Source organism: Embiotoca jacksoni, unplaced genomic scaffold (assembly GCF_022577435.1).
Source record: "Embiotoca jacksoni isolate LCO1_2020_lvr unplaced genomic scaffold, fEmbJac1.0.p SCAF_15, whole genome shotgun sequence".
Taxonomy (NCBI): Eukaryota; Metazoa; Chordata; class Actinopteri; family Embiotocidae; genus Embiotoca; species Embiotoca jacksoni.
The window spans coordinates 12,272,483-12,289,867 of record NW_027185285.1 but is presented as its reverse complement, the minus strand read 5'-3'; the positions used below and the strand labels follow the sequence as shown (position 1 = coordinate 12,289,867).

Here is a 17,385-nt window from a genome sequence, read left to right as displayed (position 1 = left end):
AAAGAACTTGTGAATCCGTACCAAATCCAGGGGTTCCAGGAAAATAGGAATTTCCCTGCTGGAATGAATCCATCATAAAACCAACTAACAAAAACTACAATTGTAATAATCTTTTTGGGTTAAGGGCCCAGTTCCAGTTGTCCATCACTGTATTTCCATTGTTGTTTGATTTATATCATGTCAATAACAAAGTGAAAAACTCAGCCAAGAAAATAACTTCTCTCGTCAATTCTTTTTCAATCCATATTCTTTCATATGTCAGTCTCTGATTGAGCAAAGTCTTGTTTTTCTGTCCAGTTTAAGAAGTAATTCCACTCGTCCTGACCATCTTGTGATGCTTCTGTTTAGGAGTGAGGGTGATGAGACCAAAGACAGACTGAGGAATACATTAAAAGTAGATTTAATCATGGCACACCCTATGTCTTGTACAGGCACACACTGTTATACAGTATGCAATGTATAATTGAATTTCTAATTTAGGCATCTATGTAAGAGGAGAGGAGGCAGTCATACCCACTCATTTCCTCTGGCTGGATGAGGTGTGTGAACACAGATCTCAAGTATCAAAGTATTCTGTATCTGATCAGACCTCAAGCTTTACAGATTATCATCAATAAATAACAGAGTAGATGGAGGGAAGCAAAGGGATAGACCTTGAGGTAAAGTAGAAAAAAGAAAGGAAAAAGGTAAGAAGTCAAGCAGATAGCAGGAAATGAAGAAATGGGAATTAAGATGAAAAGAAGTCACATTCTACCTGTTATGCCTCAGAGGATGACTTGAATTAGTTAGTTTCATTTTTTTGGGACTTTAACAGAATATGTGGCGCTCAGCTTTGTCTGCAGCCCGTGGCACCTAACATACTGTACCTGAGCTCAGGTGTCAGTTTGGTCAAATTGTCTGGTTGGTTCACAAATATTGCTGATGTAGTTATGGAAACTTGTTATTTATCCCTCCATATGAAAAGACAAATCAGGCTGTGGAACTCCTATATCGTTTTAATGCTACTACTAATTTTTGCAATTATATACCAGTTGAAAGAAGATGATTTATTGCCTTTGAACTAACAATACTATTATTATTTATAGTTTGATTATTATTATCAGTAGTTGTAGTAACAATAGTGTTTTTCTTATGTTATTATCATTAGTAGCATTAGTTATAATATTTCCACTAGGAGTTTGAATATCTCTCTTTGAAAATGAAGTTACCAAATGCTTGACTGGCAATTACTTTCTTTGTATCTCTGAATAAAGACGAGTTTACCGTGATGATAAGGGCGCTGTGTTGCGGTATTTAGGAACAGCGCTGCTTTAAGCTCAATGCAAACATCAGCAAACTTGGTGATGTTAAGCACATGTTACATTTACTTCCATTGGTAAGCGTGTTGGCATGTCCGCATTTGCTTATTCGCATTAAACTTAACAGTGCAGTTGAGGCTGATGGGAATTTGGATAGTGTTGTAGGCACTGTCAAAAAAAAATCTCACACAAAACAGCAAATGTGAACCTCCATGGTAAAAGGGAGTTAAAGTCAGTTGAACACCAAAGTGTAGTTTAGTATTAATCTTCTAGGGGCTATGACTGCCTGTGTGAAATTGTAACTGTTACTGCAATGTTTGGACGAAAGCGACTGATAGACCAATACTGCCATCTACAGTCACGTCACTAGCATTACTTAAAACAAAAACAAAAAATCAAATACAGCGTTTAACCCTGGCACTGGTATTTTCAAATACCACATCTGATTGGATGAAGGTGGGTGGAGCTGGGCAGAGAGTAATTGGATGATCACCAACCTGTATGAACTAATATGTCTTTTCACTGAGGACATCCTAACGTGTCACGAGGGGGAGAAAACATGGGTGTAAATAGTAAAGTTTAATGATGTAAAATGTAAAATATAAAGAAGATGCTGTGAGGCTGAGATTGTTCATCCTCCTTCCCTCTACATAAAATATGTTGCCTAAATGAATGCTATGTTGATCCTTTCTTTTCCACAGGAGACGATGAGGGACAAAATCTACACCCCTCTCACTGTGGAAAGTGCTGTTGATGCCAGGTGAGACACAACCACATGTCCAACATGTACACGGCCTGAAAACATATCATTGTTGCTCCAGATGCAATAACTTTCTAAAAGTAGATTAACAATAGATGAGGATTTTTCTTCTCATCAATTCTTTTTACAAGTGATATTGAAATTCTGCATATTTATTCAAAACACTCAGACCTGTATCCTAATTTGTGATGAGTAATGTTTGTGAGATCTTACATGTCCGTGATTAATCTAACCTCTTTGAATTAATGGCCTGTCTGTCTCTAATTTAAAATATTCCTGGTTCACTCTCTGTCCGTCTTTGACACACAAATCTTTGTTCTCTAGAGATGCGGTTGCCAAGATCCTGTATTCGCTGCTCTTCCACTGGTTAACAGAAAGGATCAATGCTCGGGTGTACCCTCGCCAACACACCCTCTCCATCTCCATCCTGGACATTTACGGATTTGAGGTGAACAAGTTTTCATCTGTGTTTGTCATCCTGCTTTGTAATCTTATTTTATTATAACATAAGCTTGATAACAGTAAGTCAAGGAGTAATGAAAAATCAATCATTTTAGTATTACAAATGTGGCTCTCCCTGGAACCACATGAAGAAATAACTCTATTCCTGCAAATTTATGATGAAAGGAGAACTCACGCATACTCATTTCATAAACCTCTCCATTAAGACCACGTAACGTTGAAATAAAGACCAACATTACTTACACCTCAAATGTAGTTCTTTATTCAGTGCGTTTAAATTATGGATCTAAAATGCAACACTAAACAAATTAAATGAAAATAAATTAACAGGCCAGCTAAACTTGACATAAGTTACAGAAGTCAACCACGCTATGGTTGATATACAAATTAGAACTTTGTGACATTTCTGTTCATTTGTAGACTTTCTGACAACGAGGGGACACCAATCATCTCAGGCATAACAAGCACCCTTACTCCAGCCAAATCATTCCCCATTAAAAAGGCAATTTCCTGAGGCAACCTGATGGCAGAGTTGTTAGGGTGAATAACACGTGGGTTAAACTGCTGATAGAAACCTCGTCCCTGCTCTGGCAGCTGACAGGAACTTAGCTGCATGTCATTCCACTGAGCTCTTTCTCCACATTTGCTGTCTCGGGGCATTTTCAGTGATGAAAGAAGTATGCAGATATTATTTTCTTAAAAAAAAGTCACACAGCAATAACGCAAGCCAGGCAATCATTTTCACTTGAACATAATCTTTGCCTTTTACAATAATGTGATCAAAAGTTTTATCAGTCTAATGGAGTTATGCTACACATGTTGCACTTACGTTAGTTGTAAGAAAAGATGCACAACAACCAACAGGGGGAGCACATAACAGTCACCACACAGGACCAAACAGAGAGCATCTCCTCACCTGTCTGTCACTTTACACTGTAGAGAGAGAGACTCATGAATGGTCACCCTGTAGACATGTGGATGAGACATAAAGATTCACCAGCTGTGTGTTTATGTGTGTGTGTGTGTGTGTGTGTGTGTGTGTGTGTGTGTGTGTGTGTGTGTGTGTGTGTGTGTGTGTGTCAACAGGATCTGGCCTTCAACAGCTTTGAGCAGCTTTGCATTAATTATGCAAACGAATACCTACAATTCTTCTTCAATCGGATCATATTCAGAGAGGAGCAGGTGAGTCTATGTCACACCTGCAGGAACACACACACACACACACACACACACACACACACACACACACACACACACACACACACACACACACACACACACACACACACTCTCTCTCTCTTCACATGACGAATGCAGACACAAAATGCACACATATGTTTGTACACTTATGCAGAGAAGGATACAAATGGATTCCAATTGGTGCTGAAACCATCAATAAATTAATTGATTAGTGGATTGGCAGAAATAATAATTTTGTATCTAGACAATTGGGAGGTGTAATTAATATCACATTATAATGTCTGTGATCCCCATGCAGGATGAGTACAGCAGGGAACAGATCCCGTGGCAGGACATCACATTCAGCGATAACCAGCCCTGCATTGACCTCATCGCCGCTAAGCCTCATGGGATACTGAGGATTCTGGATGATCAGAGCTGTTTCCCCCAAGTGAGGAAGCAGGGACCCACAGAGAGCCTGAACACACTTGCACATTTCTTATATACACACACGTTAAAATATTGTACATGGCACAGACATAGAATCTGCTAATTTGTTGCCAGGCAACGGACCACACGTTTCTCCAAAAGTGTCACTATCACCATGGCAACAACCCACTGTACCTGAAGCCAAAGATGCCCCTCCCAGAGTTCACCATCAAGCACTTTGCTGGTCGGGTCACCTACCAGGTACTCAGCTCCTCGTTTGCTCATCCCTGTCTTTCTATTGGCTGGTCAGTAGGTAACAGATGGGATGTTATTGGCTGAAATCCTTCGACTTGTCAATGGCATGGCTGAAGGAATGGAAATACCAGTTCACCACTTTCAACAACCATTGGATGATTTACTATGAAATGCTGTACAGACGTTGGTGTGGCCAGAGGATGAATCCTAATAAACTGCATGATCGCATGACTTTTCTTTGTAGCAATAGGCCTTTGGTTTTACTAAAATGTCAATTTGTTCAGTACTTTGCTTTTGACCAATTAGCAATTATGAGCAGGCTAATGCAGTTCATCCAATCTGTGATGTCACTGATGCAGGTTTACAAGTTCCTCGATAAGAACTACGATCAGGTGCGACAGGATGTTCTTGACCTGTTCATTCAGAGCAAGAACAAGGTGCGTGAAGCGAAGCATCTTTTATCAAAATAAAAGCTCACATCAACATGGCAACTACAGTAAAACCCGTGAATGTCTTGTTTGAGCATGTTTCTGTGTACTTATGTGTGTCCAGATGGTGTCAAACCTCTTCCTGGTTCACGCAGAGGTCATGGGTCAGCAGAGAGGAGGTCACATGAGGAAGAACAGCACAGTCACCAGGAAATATCAAGCTCCAACTGTCAGCAACAACTTCCAACAATCCCTGCTTGAGCTCGTAGAGAAGATGGAGAGGTGAAGTGGACACATTTAGTCACATACAGTAACTGCTGGTGCACAGTTACTGACCACAAGTAGCACATTTTATGTAGACATATAATTTCCTGAGACTGTAGATATTTAGATTTAGATGAGAAAGATAAGGAGAAACATCACTGCTCACTTGGTTTTCTTTTATTCCTCCATTTCAGGTGCAACCCTTTTTTTGTTCGCTGCATTAAGCCAAATAATTTGAAGGTACATTTTCAAACAGTCTGTATTTATTATTATTTACGTGCATGCCAATCAATGTTTTTGAGCAAGTATTCACCCGTGCTCAGCAACCAGATGTGTTTGAGGATGACCTGGTCTGCAGCCAGCTGCGACACTCTGGTGTCCTGGAGACCATTAGGATCCGGAGAGAGGGATATCCTGTCAGAATGCCATTCCACGTCTTCCTGTTCAGGTAACATCACACTGAATGCTGGGAGGCTATTGGTCAAACGAGAGAGGTGTTCATATTTCCAGAGGTGTTCAGACACTTCTTAAATCTGCCAAAGAGCTGAGGCTCAGAGAGGATGTCCTAATATCTGACAAATTAATGTGGTTTTGAATTTAATATGTGAACCAGTGGTTTTCCTGTTTTCAGTGTGAAACAGTTTTTAAAACACAGAACAGAAGCACAGATTAATTAGTCAAGAAAAGACTTGAAAATAAAAGTGTCTCCTGCAGCAGCCTGCATCTAACAGAAAATGAAAGCAAAAATTGTATATCTATCTTGTCTGTCTATCCTTTCTGTCTGTCTGTCTATGCTTTTAAATATATAAATATATACAGTATGTATGTGTGCTTTCATGTCAATGTGTGTCCTCTGTAGGTATAAGTCCCTGGCAGGGATAAAACAGCTTCCAGCAGCAAATGGAGAGAACTGTGTGATATTGCTCAGTAAACTGTGTCCCCTCCGACCAGGAACCTTTCATGTTGGAGTCACAAAGGTGAAGTTGTTCATCTAAGTCTTATTAAAGCAAACATACCGTTTCAGTACCAACTAATGGTGGTGTCATTGTACTGTGTAAGAATTGTTACCTTGCTCTGTAACTTCAAATTGTGATGCCATGTTTTTTTATTTATACTGTCCCTCATATTATATATATTTGTATCATATTTGAATGTGACATATATGTATGTGTGTGCATGTGAATGACAGCTGTTTATAAAGGAGGACATCTACCAGTTGTTGGAGTGTAAACGAGAGCGAGCCCGTGAACTGGCCGCCCTCACCCTGCAGCGTTACACCCGCATGTTCTTTGTCAGGAAACGCTTTGTTGAGTTCCGCATCAAAATGATCAGGTTTCAGGCGCAGTGCCGGGGCTTCCTCATGAGGTGAGCCATCACATAGAGATCCTAAAATCCTCGTTCACTTAATGCTGCTTGACACTGTGGTGGTCGAGTCCGACGTTAATGCTGTTCAGTGTCACCAGTCTGCATTTTTATGCACACAAGCAAAAATATATTGTGCCTTTAAGATAATGATTCCTGCAAAATCACTTTAAAAAAAACTTTTCAATGTGTGCAAGCAGCTGAACTGAAACGCTTGTACTTGTGTATATGTGTTGCATGTCAGAAATAAGATCAATAAAAAACCTGAGATTGAATATTTGTTAACAATAAGTTACATTTTAGTGGTACAATTCTCGTTTTACCCTCCAGGAAGCGCTACGTGAAAATGAGGGAGAGTCTGGTCCGGTTCCGCTCTCTTGTCCACATGTATGTCAACCGCAAGCAATACATCAAGGTACATGTGGTGTCCTTTCAAGCAACTTAATACTTTACTTCATTTTAAAGAGTCTGAGGAAGACACACACTTATAACTTGAGTTTGTTTCGTGCTTTTGAGTCTTCTTGTTCTGGATCGAAATGAAAAGATTGAGTGACATTTCTGTGATCTGTTTGCAGAGGAGGTTTCAAGCCCAGAGGAAAGCTGAAGAGGAGAGGAGGAGGAGAGATATGGTAAGATGAAGGCTTGGACAGGCATCAGACAGGACTCGAATGAGAAGTGTATCTATTGAAGTAGTGTGTTCTTTTCCCACAAGATTTAGTTGATCTAAAACTTCTGCTCTCTTTTAACACAGTTTTAAAGGGAAAATCTGTCTAAATTGATTGTGACTTTGCAAATGAAATAAACATAGTACCTCTTCCAGGAGCTGACCAAGAGGGAGGTGGTTAATGTCACACACTTGGTGATCCCTGCAGAACTGGGTGCTTTACTTCAGACAGCAGGAGGTACGTAGATGTCTGTCAGTCTTCCCCCATGATATGATGTACATACAATACATATTATTTATGACCCAAAGGTCTGAAAGTACTGCACTCAGCTCTTTAAATGTTTCTCATCGCATCAGCACTGACCGTGTTAAATTAAAGGAACGACTTCCGGTCCTGACAGACTGGAACAGGACTGGCATCAGTTAATAAATATTACATACAGTGAAAAATAATGACCTCATGTTTTTTTGTTTTTTTTAAAAGATTGTGACACTTGTTGACTTGTTGTTGACCCTTTTCTCTCTCTCTCTCTCTCTCTCTCTCTCTCTCTCTCTCTCTCTCTCTCTCTCTCTCTCTCTCTCTCTGTCTCTCTTTCTCTCTCTCTCCAGTCAGGAGGGAGTTGCACTCAGACTGTCTAGCTTTGCTTCAGGCTCCTCATATCCAGGAAGAGTCTCAGCTTACTTTGCCTCTGGACATCAACAACTATCCTTTCTACCGCTATGTGCAGATCTACTTCAGGGTGAGATGTGCACCGACATACATGGAGTCGTTCCTCAGATTTGTCCTCATAAAAAGATGACTGAGTCTTTTTTTTTTTTTTTACAATTTTCCTTTGGATTTATGAGCTGTTGGGACATTTTTCTGCTCCTGAACTGGATTTCTTTTTAACATAGGAACCGAAGTTTGGGATATTGATGGCCCCTCTGAACTCCCCTCTGACTCGGGTGGAGGAGGAACTGACAGGGGAGGCTCTGGAGCTCTTCATCATGGTGGGCTAACCTCTTTTACAAAGGGTTTACTTTAAACTTAATTTACCCAGAAATCTTTTTTTGGTTATCATCACTTGTCCCAAATAGTCGTTATTAGTGAGGACGTACAAAGACAAAGTAAAAAAGTTGTAAAAGAATACACAACAAGCTATGAATCAGTAAGACATCCCACCGTTTTTTGCCCTCATTCTGTTTTCTTCAGGTGTTACGATTCATGGGTGACCCTCACCTGAACGGGGCGCAGGAAAACATGTTCGGGAATTACATCATCCAAAGGGGCTTGTCGTCTCCAGGGTTACGAGATGAGATCCTGGCTCAGGTTGTCAATCAAGTGTGGAGGAACATAAACTCTGACAACGCAGAGAGAGGTTGGTTGCTGCTGCTGGCGTGTGTCTGCAGCTTTGCTCCGACATCCAAGATGGACAAATATCTGCTGAAGTGAGACTTAATTTATTTTATGTGTATATAAATGATACTGATGATAATAGTGGGCATTAGGTAATGTAATTGGGTAATGTAAACAAAAGAAATACAGCAGGCTGGCTTACAAAAAAAACACAAAACATACTAGAAATACAACTGAAAATATAACTATTTATTTATTTGATTAATTTGAGAGTAAAAAAACGATTTCAAGCTTTTTCTCCTTAAATTTAAACCACAGTTGACCTTTGCTCTCCAGGTTTGTATCGGACCACGCCCCTGCTGGTAGTCAGGCGTTGCTGCAACACAGACTCATCCAGGCCAATCAGAAGATGCAGTTGGGCTTAGACTCCCCCTCCGAGACTGCACGGACCTATCCGCTGTCACTGCTGGAGTGGACAGCCAATAGGAAGAAGGCTAACATGGTGTTGCATGTGCACTGTTTTGATGGTGAGATGCAGCTGGCCATTATATCGTGCAATTGTAAATGTCCGCCTCTTTGCTCCTCCTGGATGATAATGGTCAAACACTGCAAATACATCACAAAAAATTCCTTTATATATATTTGTATCTTTCCATTTATTTTTAAAGGAACAAAGACAAATTAAAGGCTGATTAAATATCATGTAGACAGTCTTTCTCACCTACAATTTAAATGGGCACACGCCTCAAAGAAAAGCAAGCAGAACCGCCTGGCATCACTTTTATTGAGTGGGATCAATTACAGCCGGTGGTCATTGATTATTCATTGGCAGTCAGGATCAGGTGATGGGACCTGAGGTCTCATGGTCTTTGAATTGCACAGTTAACACACAGTTTGCTAATGACCTCTAAACAACTGGTGTGATTTCAAAGCCACTAAATCCAAAGACGAAGATGTTTCTGTATTTATTCATTCATATCTCTCTGTAGGAGAGTCCTTCTTGTGTCCGGTCCATTCTTGGACCAGCGGAGAAGATTTATCTGGAGACATCCTGCGTCACAGGTACTAATATTGTACACTCAGTATTAATTTCGACCAAACTTGCAGGTATTTGTGTATGCTTTTGTTAGTATGTCAGTATAAATTAATTTCCAACTTTATAACATTTTGATGTAAACATCTTCACAGGTTAAGTGCTTTAAGTGCAGAATTAAAAAGTATCTGCAGATAACTGAGTGTCTGAACTGTGCGTCCTTGCAGAGGAGTGTCTGACTGGTGGAGGGGGAGTTCAGTTCTGATGAAGGAGCACAGTCAGTGGGTGGAGTTAGCTGGGCACGACTATGTGATGGACCTGATTGCTGACCTGGAGCTTCCAATGGACTTCCCCAAGCAGAAGAGCTACTTCATCATCAGCACTCACAACCCGGCCAGAGTCAGAGCTAATGCCAGCCTGTCAGTACGCAAAACACATACATACACACATACATACATAGTATTATAACATACAGTACATTACACCGAAGGCAAGACATTACTAAGTAAATTCCTCTCCTCTCCTCTCTTCTCAGTGCCTTGTTTGGCAGTGGATTTGAGTCAGATGAGGAACTTCCTTCTTCCTTGCATCCCAGCAGCAGCAGACCAGCCTACAGTCTGCCCGACTCTGATGGTTACTACAGCCATGGTACACAAACACACACAAATATGTTTTAAATTTATAACTATGTCCTTTTGTTAATAAGAAAATGTGCAGAGCTTGCAAATGCAAGGTGTGTACAGTTACGTTTTAATCAAAATGATTCAACTCAGATGAGTTCATAAGGGTTTAAAAAGTCAACATTTTCTGATGATTTTGAATTTTGATAACTTGCATGTCTTGAGTGACATAATCAAACTGATAATGAAAATGTACTACCTAATATTTCATAGTCACAACATTTTTTATGTAATAGAACCATGTCAGTAGCAGCTAAATTAAGGAGCTTCATGCAGAAAGAAGAAATTAAATTCTGGTTGCTAAAAGCGCTGCATGTAAAGTTTAAAGAAAATCTTTAAAGCCTCTCTTCTGTTTATCTGTGTCCAGTAGAGTCAGATGCTTTCAGTGACGGTCAGACTCAGAGAGGAATGGACCGCTACCTGGACAGTCTGTTTGACCCTGTGCTGTCAGACAGCAGCATAGTGAGTACTCACACTCATATCAAATACACTACAGTAAACTACATGTCCTAACCATGCTTAAACTTCTGTTTTGGAAATACCTCAGTTCTGCCAGAATATTATATTTCATTACCTAAAAGGCCAAATAATACTTGATAATTCAGTTTAATCATTTCAGTCATCTTTGCAGTGAAAATCCTTAATAGGTGACCGTATCATTACCTTTGCACAACCCAAAAGTCTTTGCACTATGACTGCCAGTGGTTTTGTACATATTCTTTGTGTATATGAGTGTGTATGCATTCGATATGAACAGCATGGACGAGTTTCCAACTGCATTTCCGGTCGCTGTTTGTATGATGACAGTAAAGCTGAACCATGACCTTCGTTCAGGTCCTCTGATGTCATAAGCTTTTCTGTTTTATTTGACTGTAAAGAAAAAATATAAAGATGACAACCTCTATCTTTCCCTCCACAAAGTGTGTGTAATTCCTTTTTTAACAGCTAAAAAAATACTGAACAAGAAAACGTTGCTCTGAACATCTACCATTGTAATTGTAACACACAGACACTAAGGGATCGTTTACAACTGTCACTGCGTCAGTGTGAAGGAAAGGCAACACAGAAAAAGACACAACATAACCAGTTGTGTTGAACCACACGTTATGGTGAATTATGCCCATACAGTCCACTACAATATCACTTACTGCATTTCATAGACTAATCAGTTCATTGATAAGTTTAAATAAAAAGAGAAATACAGGTGGAAAATATTATTGATTTAAAATTGCTCTGAAATGCATAAACCTGCCATGCTATGCTCCCTGAACCTTCTGAGTGTGAAGTGAAGTTGAGTGTTAATGGATGGATGCAACATGTGATCCGCCGCCTCTGTTTGTGTATGAATGGAGCAGACAGGAGGGATGATTAGGTTACTGAGTGACCTACCGTATTTTACTGTAACAACAGGAAGCTTATATAAAACTGCTGTGTGGGCAGCACTGCACTGTAAACTGCTTTATATTTGGTCTATTTGCAAAAGAAAGAGAACAAAAAGGGGGCTCCGTCGTTGGGGGTGAACAGGGAGAATTGCCTGCAAGTATGTTGACAAGATATCTCAAAGACACTATTTAAAATCAAAACATCATAATATCTCTATGGTTCTGTGTTCTTGAGACCCTTGTTGCCAAGACTTTCTTCAAAATCTTTGGTTTTAACATCAGCTGTCAATCATTTTTGTGGGTTTAATATGAAGCTATATTTTCTTTAATGAAATTAGATTTTCTGCATGTGCCACCTTAAATATTGACCTCATCAACCCTGTCCCTGTTAACTGTCTTAAAGTCTGGCAGCAGACCCAGAAACATAACTTCCTGTAGAGCATTCTTCCTAGAAACATAACAAAAGAATTTGGGATATGTTATGTTGCACTGAATTCTGCTGCAGACTTTTGTTGTGAGTTTGTGCCAGCTGTGTTTATGTTTGTTGGAGCTTCTCCTCCAGTATGTACGGTAATTCCTGGGGAGTATTCAGTTCCTGCAGACTCACAAAGAGAGGGTCTGAATGAACCATTACAATACACTCCCTCTCTCTTCATCTCCTAGCCTCTCCCTCCCTCCCTTTCTCCTCTTTGTAGCACACACACTCTTTGTTGAACCTCTTCATGTCTCTTAAACTCCAATATCTCACCATCCACACCTGTATTTTTCCTTCTGCTGAATCTCCGTGAACTGCCTCTCTCTGCCAACCTGGACATGGAAAAGACTGGAAGTTTGTCAGCGAGGATGAAGGGAGGAGGAGGTATAGGCATCACCGGAGGAGGAAGAGGAGAGGGGGAGAACCACGCAGCTCCCAGTCGGCCTTATCCACCAGGAATACATCCAGGAGGTAACACATTGGAGTTGTGTGTGTGTTTCCTGTTTGTTATGTCCGGTTGCAGTGCGGATTGTTCATTTGCTTTTTCTTTGGATTTGTAGTTTTATCTTGCCATTATTTTTTTTTAAATTTTGTCTGTGTTTAGTTGCATTTTGTTAACTCAGCTATTTGTACTTTTCTCTCTCGTCTTTTATATTTTGCAACACTTTTCAGTTCCAGTACTTCTTTTATCTCGTCTCCAAACTCATTCTCTTTACTGGCATCAATAATTCAGCTCTTTCTAAGTGGGTCCTAAATCCTTGGCATTGGTCTCAGGTTGATAATTGGTTTTATCCTCTTTCTCACTTCACAGCTTTTGAATGAGGGAAACACTATGACGTTTAAAATATTTTGGATTTCTGTTATAAACCTACATTTCCAAAGTAAATACATGATTAACACAAGCTTTAAAAATACAAAAATAAAAGAAGGACATCATTTAATTCAGTTTAACACAGTTATAAACAAAATGGAAATGAAAGATGATGAAAGCAACAGATCATTAGAAATGTAAATATTATTGCAGATACATTATTTCTATCTTGTTACCTCATTGACACAGAACTGGCCTGAAGGTTAAAGGTTCAGGTGCACAGTTCAACCTTAAGCTGTCGTTTAGAGGCTGTAATGAGCAGTCTGACCTCATAGATAATGCATAGACAGCCATTCACTGTATCCACTGATGACTCCTTTACCCTTTATGGGAATCTGTTACTCTTTCTTTCTGTTTCTACACATAATATTATTTCTGTCAAACCAGCATACTTACTCACTGATCATGTGGCCTCTGAATTTTTCTCTGCTATTTTGCAAAATCTTTCTCTGTGGTTGTACAAAAGGTCTGATAATCAGAAATGTATCACTTTCCAGATGTCTGGAAATGTTTATTACCATCATTTTTTGTTTACAGGTCAAGCTCTTGTTTTCTTCTGCCCCTTTCTGTGTGTCCTTCAGACAGTATGTTATATTTCTAATCAGTAATTGATCTCTAATGGACAATGCGCAACAGTGATGACAGAGGAAAAAGGGATGAAGGGAATGACAATGTCATCTATGCATATATAAAAGGATAGTGGGTAGTTGGATATGGATAGTTTACCTTTATAAATGTCATCTATGCATATGATATAATATGTTGGACAACTATGGTAAACGCAACCCCAAAAACCTGTGGCCCTGAAGTGCAAAACACAAATACGAAAAGAAAAAACACAACAACATTAAGGATTGGGTCGGACCAATCAACAGAAATTCAGTCACCAAAAAGGCTAAAACTTGTATTGATTTTGGCATGTTGGATTATTAGTGAGCACGATCACACATCACATCAGATAAAACTCCATGTTTGCAGAATATTAACCAGGCATATGCATGGCATCATATTCATAGATACGACAGTGCATGATCAATTTCACTGAGCAACATTTTGCCTTTATTTTGAAATAGATAGTGGCTAATGTGAGCCCATTATGACAGTTTAACACAAATTACACTTACCATTAAGAATGAATCATTCACATGAGCTCAACATGTTCACACTCACACATCCAGATGTTAGGCTTCACTGGTAAACCAAATTATAATTCTGAGCCTCTGCTGATACAAGATAAAATGTCAGCCCATCACCAAAGTTATTACATTTCATCCTGATGAGAACATTCATGTGAAATGACAATCCATTGTTGCTGAGTCATGTCACTAAGTATCATAAAATGTCAACTTCATGGGTGCTCCAAGTCAGAGGGATTCATCTGACCGACACCATGAGTGTCTGCATCCAAGTTCATTTATTCATTCAGCCAAAATTGCCGTCCCGAGAGCGCCAATGTGGCCAATTATGTCAATAGTTATTTTTAAACTGGTGTTAATAATAATTTTGTTGCAAAATAATATTCAAATATCCATCTATTGTCATATGTGAAAGCCCCAGTTAGTTTGGTTGACACTTAATGCCCATTAAAGTCCATTTAAAGCAGCATTAGAGCCCCATAATCAACATTAACTCTGACCATCTTTCCTGCCTGCTGCTCCTCAAGCTGTCCCAGTGCTTCCAGTAGCAGGAGGAATGATGCCACCCATCCCCACCATGCCGATCCCCTCCCACCACCATCACCATGAACAACACCAACAGCAGGAGCAGCAGGAGCAGCAGCAACAATACCACCAATACAACCGGCCCCAGCAGACTACTACCACCCCTGCTGCCACTCGCGTGGCACCCACCCCGTCGCACACTCGCACCCACGCCGCTGCCCCCACATCCACCCCTGCTGCTGCTAGAGACACTGACGTAGCATCCCATGTCATTGGCGTCCCCGGTCTGCCGGGGGTGCCCGCGCTCCAGCCCATGCCTGTGGTCCCGGGCCTGCCTGTGATGACAGGTGTGCCAGGTACAATAGATGGGTGTGCATTAGTTTTTCCAGCATGTTTGGCCTGAAGCACGTTGGCATGATGGACTTACACTGTCTTCCATTAGGGTCACATGAAAGCCATATCAAAGTTTTTAATATCTTGCATTTTATCGTGAGGCTTCCTTTGTGTGGTTTGTTTGAAGTGGAGGAGTCTCTACTGTTTTTTGTTGTTGTTGTTATTGTTGTTTGTTATACTTTTGGCTTTTTTTTTTGCACAGGACTGTGTATTTATTTTTTTTTCTACTGTTTCTCTGACATCATCTTTACCACATGGTGTTCATATGTTTTCGTCTCCAGGATCGGAGCAGGCAGTACTGACTCAGCAGCAACAGGCCATCATCAACCAGCAGGCTATCATTCTGGTCTGACACTTCCCCTTTCTCTGCTCTAATAACAGCTCTAATATCAAAGCTGCTGTTGGTGGATAGTTACAGGAAAATATACGGTCTGGCAACACTGTTAATCTGTTAAAACTCATTAAATTGCAGTTATTATTTATACTTGCTAACAACTTAGTCGAGACATTCCCTATAAGTAATAATAAACTGCAATATTCAACAGCTCATGGTACATCGGTTAGCCATTCAGCCCATGTAGCCATCATTTGAATGCTGAATATGAAGAGTCAATGGAAGAATATACAGTATCATGAAGGTAAACTGTCGTTTACATATGTGTGTGTGTGTGTGTGTGTGTGTGTGTGTGTGTGTGGTTGTGTGTGGTTGTGGTACAGGCACAGCAGATGACCATGCAGGCCATTGCGATCCAGCAGCAGATGTTGTCCTCCTTCCCCCCTGTTGCTCCGGCTCCCCAGTCGCCACCCTCACATCATTACACACACTTGCCCCAAAGCTCACACACACCCAGTCCTGTGAGTAATCACACATGCTGTGGTGATGTGCGAGCACACCTACGGATACACCTGCCAGCATGCATTGGAATTTAAAATATCGTCTTGCTGCTGTATCACTTCTTGTTTCTCTGCAGACCAAAGAGAGTGAGGAGTCAGCGCAGAAGCCCAGTCCTGCTCCTGTTCACCGCAAAGCCAGTATGTTTTACATCTTCTGGTAGAAGTCTTTTATGGTGAAGGTTCAGGATGCCTTATCCTTGCTGGGCTCTCTGAATAAAATAAAATTGTGGAAATAAAAATATTGATGCACAGCGGCGAAGTGATTTGAGGTTGGAAAGCTCGCTGCATCAACTTGAAAATCTGGAATTCACTAAGAGTCCTTGAGAAAGTCTATGATTACCGTTTCTATGGGGTTGCCTCCGTGGTTACAGGGTGGCGGGATGAAGGCACCGACCATGAACCGCAACATCCTCAGTTCATGTGTGCTCGATATAATAGAAAGTTATATTCCAGGTCCAACACGTGGCCCCCCTCATGAGGATGTGGTCCGATCCAGTGCGAGTGCGAGCAACACTGAGCGCATGGAGCCAAGCCACGACATAAAAGACATCATCAAACAGCACCAGCCTGAAGGCACAGCATCTACTGGACCTCCCACACGACGGTAACACACATGCTTACCTGAGATAGTGATAATATCTCATTCTGTGGTATTTATTCTGTTCTAATGACTTGGATCTGTGTGTGTGTGTGTGTGTGTGCGTGTGTGTGTGTGTGTGTGTGTGTGTGTGTGTGTGTGTGTGTGTGTGTGTGTGTGTGTGCAGGAAAAGTGACGGTAAAACGTTTGCAAAGAAGGTAGACCCTCATGATGAAGCAATGGAGATCCTTAAAGATCAAATGGCAAACCCACCGCAACCGGTAACACAACTAAACACCTGACACACACACACACACACACACACACACACACACACACACACACGCACTCGTTCATATCTGACCTTTTTTTTTTGTCTCAGACTCAGAGGAAGCCTCAGCCTTCCCAACCAAAAGAAGATGGAGCAGTTAAAGTTACCAAGACAACCAAGCCTCACTCCACTGGGCTTAGAAGCTCCAACATAAACCCCGTCCCTCCTCCAGGTGAACTGTTCATATATGTGTAAATCCTCATTAATAAACTCCAGAATAAACTACAAATCATCTGCACGTTTCACACACACAGGTCAACATTTAAGGGAAGAATACGTGAATAAATGAGAAGAATGAAGAGAATGTGTGTGTTTCCAGTCTCCAGGGATTTGCCAGTAGAAGAGGAGATCATTCAGACTCAACTCCACAGCAGAACCAGCGATGAATATTATACCTACTCCAACGTCCCATGGAAACTTTACTTGAGGAAAGAGGTGTGCTTCAGCTCATTATTTAAGTCAATTCAACAACATTACAACCGTAGGTATCTTTTACACTGGGGACATGTCCCCACCACCTTTCAACACAAAGTGACAACCTTTAATTACAACAAATTATGCTCAAACGTCCAAAGGTGAAACATTAGAAAACTTAAATGCCGTCATATTTTATAATTATTTACTTAAACAAGTATTTTTCCTTAATCATTT

General features: G+C 40.6%; 1 protein-coding gene across 1 annotated transcript in view; it reads left to right on the top strand.

Annotated features, from left to right (window-relative positions):
* The window catches only part of myo15aa (myosin XVAa), a 40,318-nt gene that overhangs the window by 12,511 nt on the left and 10,422 nt on the right, over nucleotides 1-17,385 (top strand). The window contains exons 12-42 of the mRNA XM_069149669.1: nucleotides 2,000-2,058; nucleotides 2,383-2,506; nucleotides 3,607-3,702; nucleotides 4,019-4,150; nucleotides 4,264-4,389; nucleotides 4,743-4,820; nucleotides 4,936-5,093; nucleotides 5,270-5,315; nucleotides 5,399-5,523; nucleotides 5,935-6,052; nucleotides 6,265-6,440; nucleotides 6,768-6,852; nucleotides 7,013-7,066; nucleotides 7,258-7,343; nucleotides 7,715-7,841; nucleotides 7,996-8,091; nucleotides 8,294-8,529; nucleotides 8,774-8,964; nucleotides 9,427-9,499; nucleotides 9,698-9,889; nucleotides 10,006-10,118; nucleotides 10,518-10,609; nucleotides 12,340-12,478; nucleotides 14,542-14,895; nucleotides 15,214-15,278; nucleotides 15,650-15,787; nucleotides 15,904-15,964; nucleotides 16,280-16,430; nucleotides 16,591-16,684; nucleotides 16,786-16,906; nucleotides 17,054-17,169. Coding sequence (XP_069005770.1) covers nucleotides 2,000-2,058; nucleotides 2,383-2,506; nucleotides 3,607-3,702; nucleotides 4,019-4,150; nucleotides 4,264-4,389; nucleotides 4,743-4,820; nucleotides 4,936-5,093; nucleotides 5,270-5,315; nucleotides 5,399-5,523; nucleotides 5,935-6,052; nucleotides 6,265-6,440; nucleotides 6,768-6,852; nucleotides 7,013-7,066; nucleotides 7,258-7,343; nucleotides 7,715-7,841; nucleotides 7,996-8,091; nucleotides 8,294-8,529; nucleotides 8,774-8,964; nucleotides 9,427-9,499; nucleotides 9,698-9,889; nucleotides 10,006-10,118; nucleotides 10,518-10,609; nucleotides 12,340-12,478; nucleotides 14,542-14,895; nucleotides 15,214-15,278; nucleotides 15,650-15,787; nucleotides 15,904-15,964; nucleotides 16,280-16,430; nucleotides 16,591-16,684; nucleotides 16,786-16,906; nucleotides 17,054-17,169 — 3,822 coding nt within the window. The remainder of the gene's footprint in view (nucleotides 1-1,999; nucleotides 2,059-2,382; nucleotides 2,507-3,606; nucleotides 3,703-4,018; nucleotides 4,151-4,263; nucleotides 4,390-4,742; nucleotides 4,821-4,935; nucleotides 5,094-5,269; nucleotides 5,316-5,398; nucleotides 5,524-5,934; nucleotides 6,053-6,264; nucleotides 6,441-6,767; nucleotides 6,853-7,012; nucleotides 7,067-7,257; nucleotides 7,344-7,714; nucleotides 7,842-7,995; nucleotides 8,092-8,293; nucleotides 8,530-8,773; nucleotides 8,965-9,426; nucleotides 9,500-9,697; nucleotides 9,890-10,005; nucleotides 10,119-10,517; nucleotides 10,610-12,339; nucleotides 12,479-14,541; nucleotides 14,896-15,213; nucleotides 15,279-15,649; nucleotides 15,788-15,903; nucleotides 15,965-16,279; nucleotides 16,431-16,590; nucleotides 16,685-16,785; nucleotides 16,907-17,053; nucleotides 17,170-17,385) is intronic.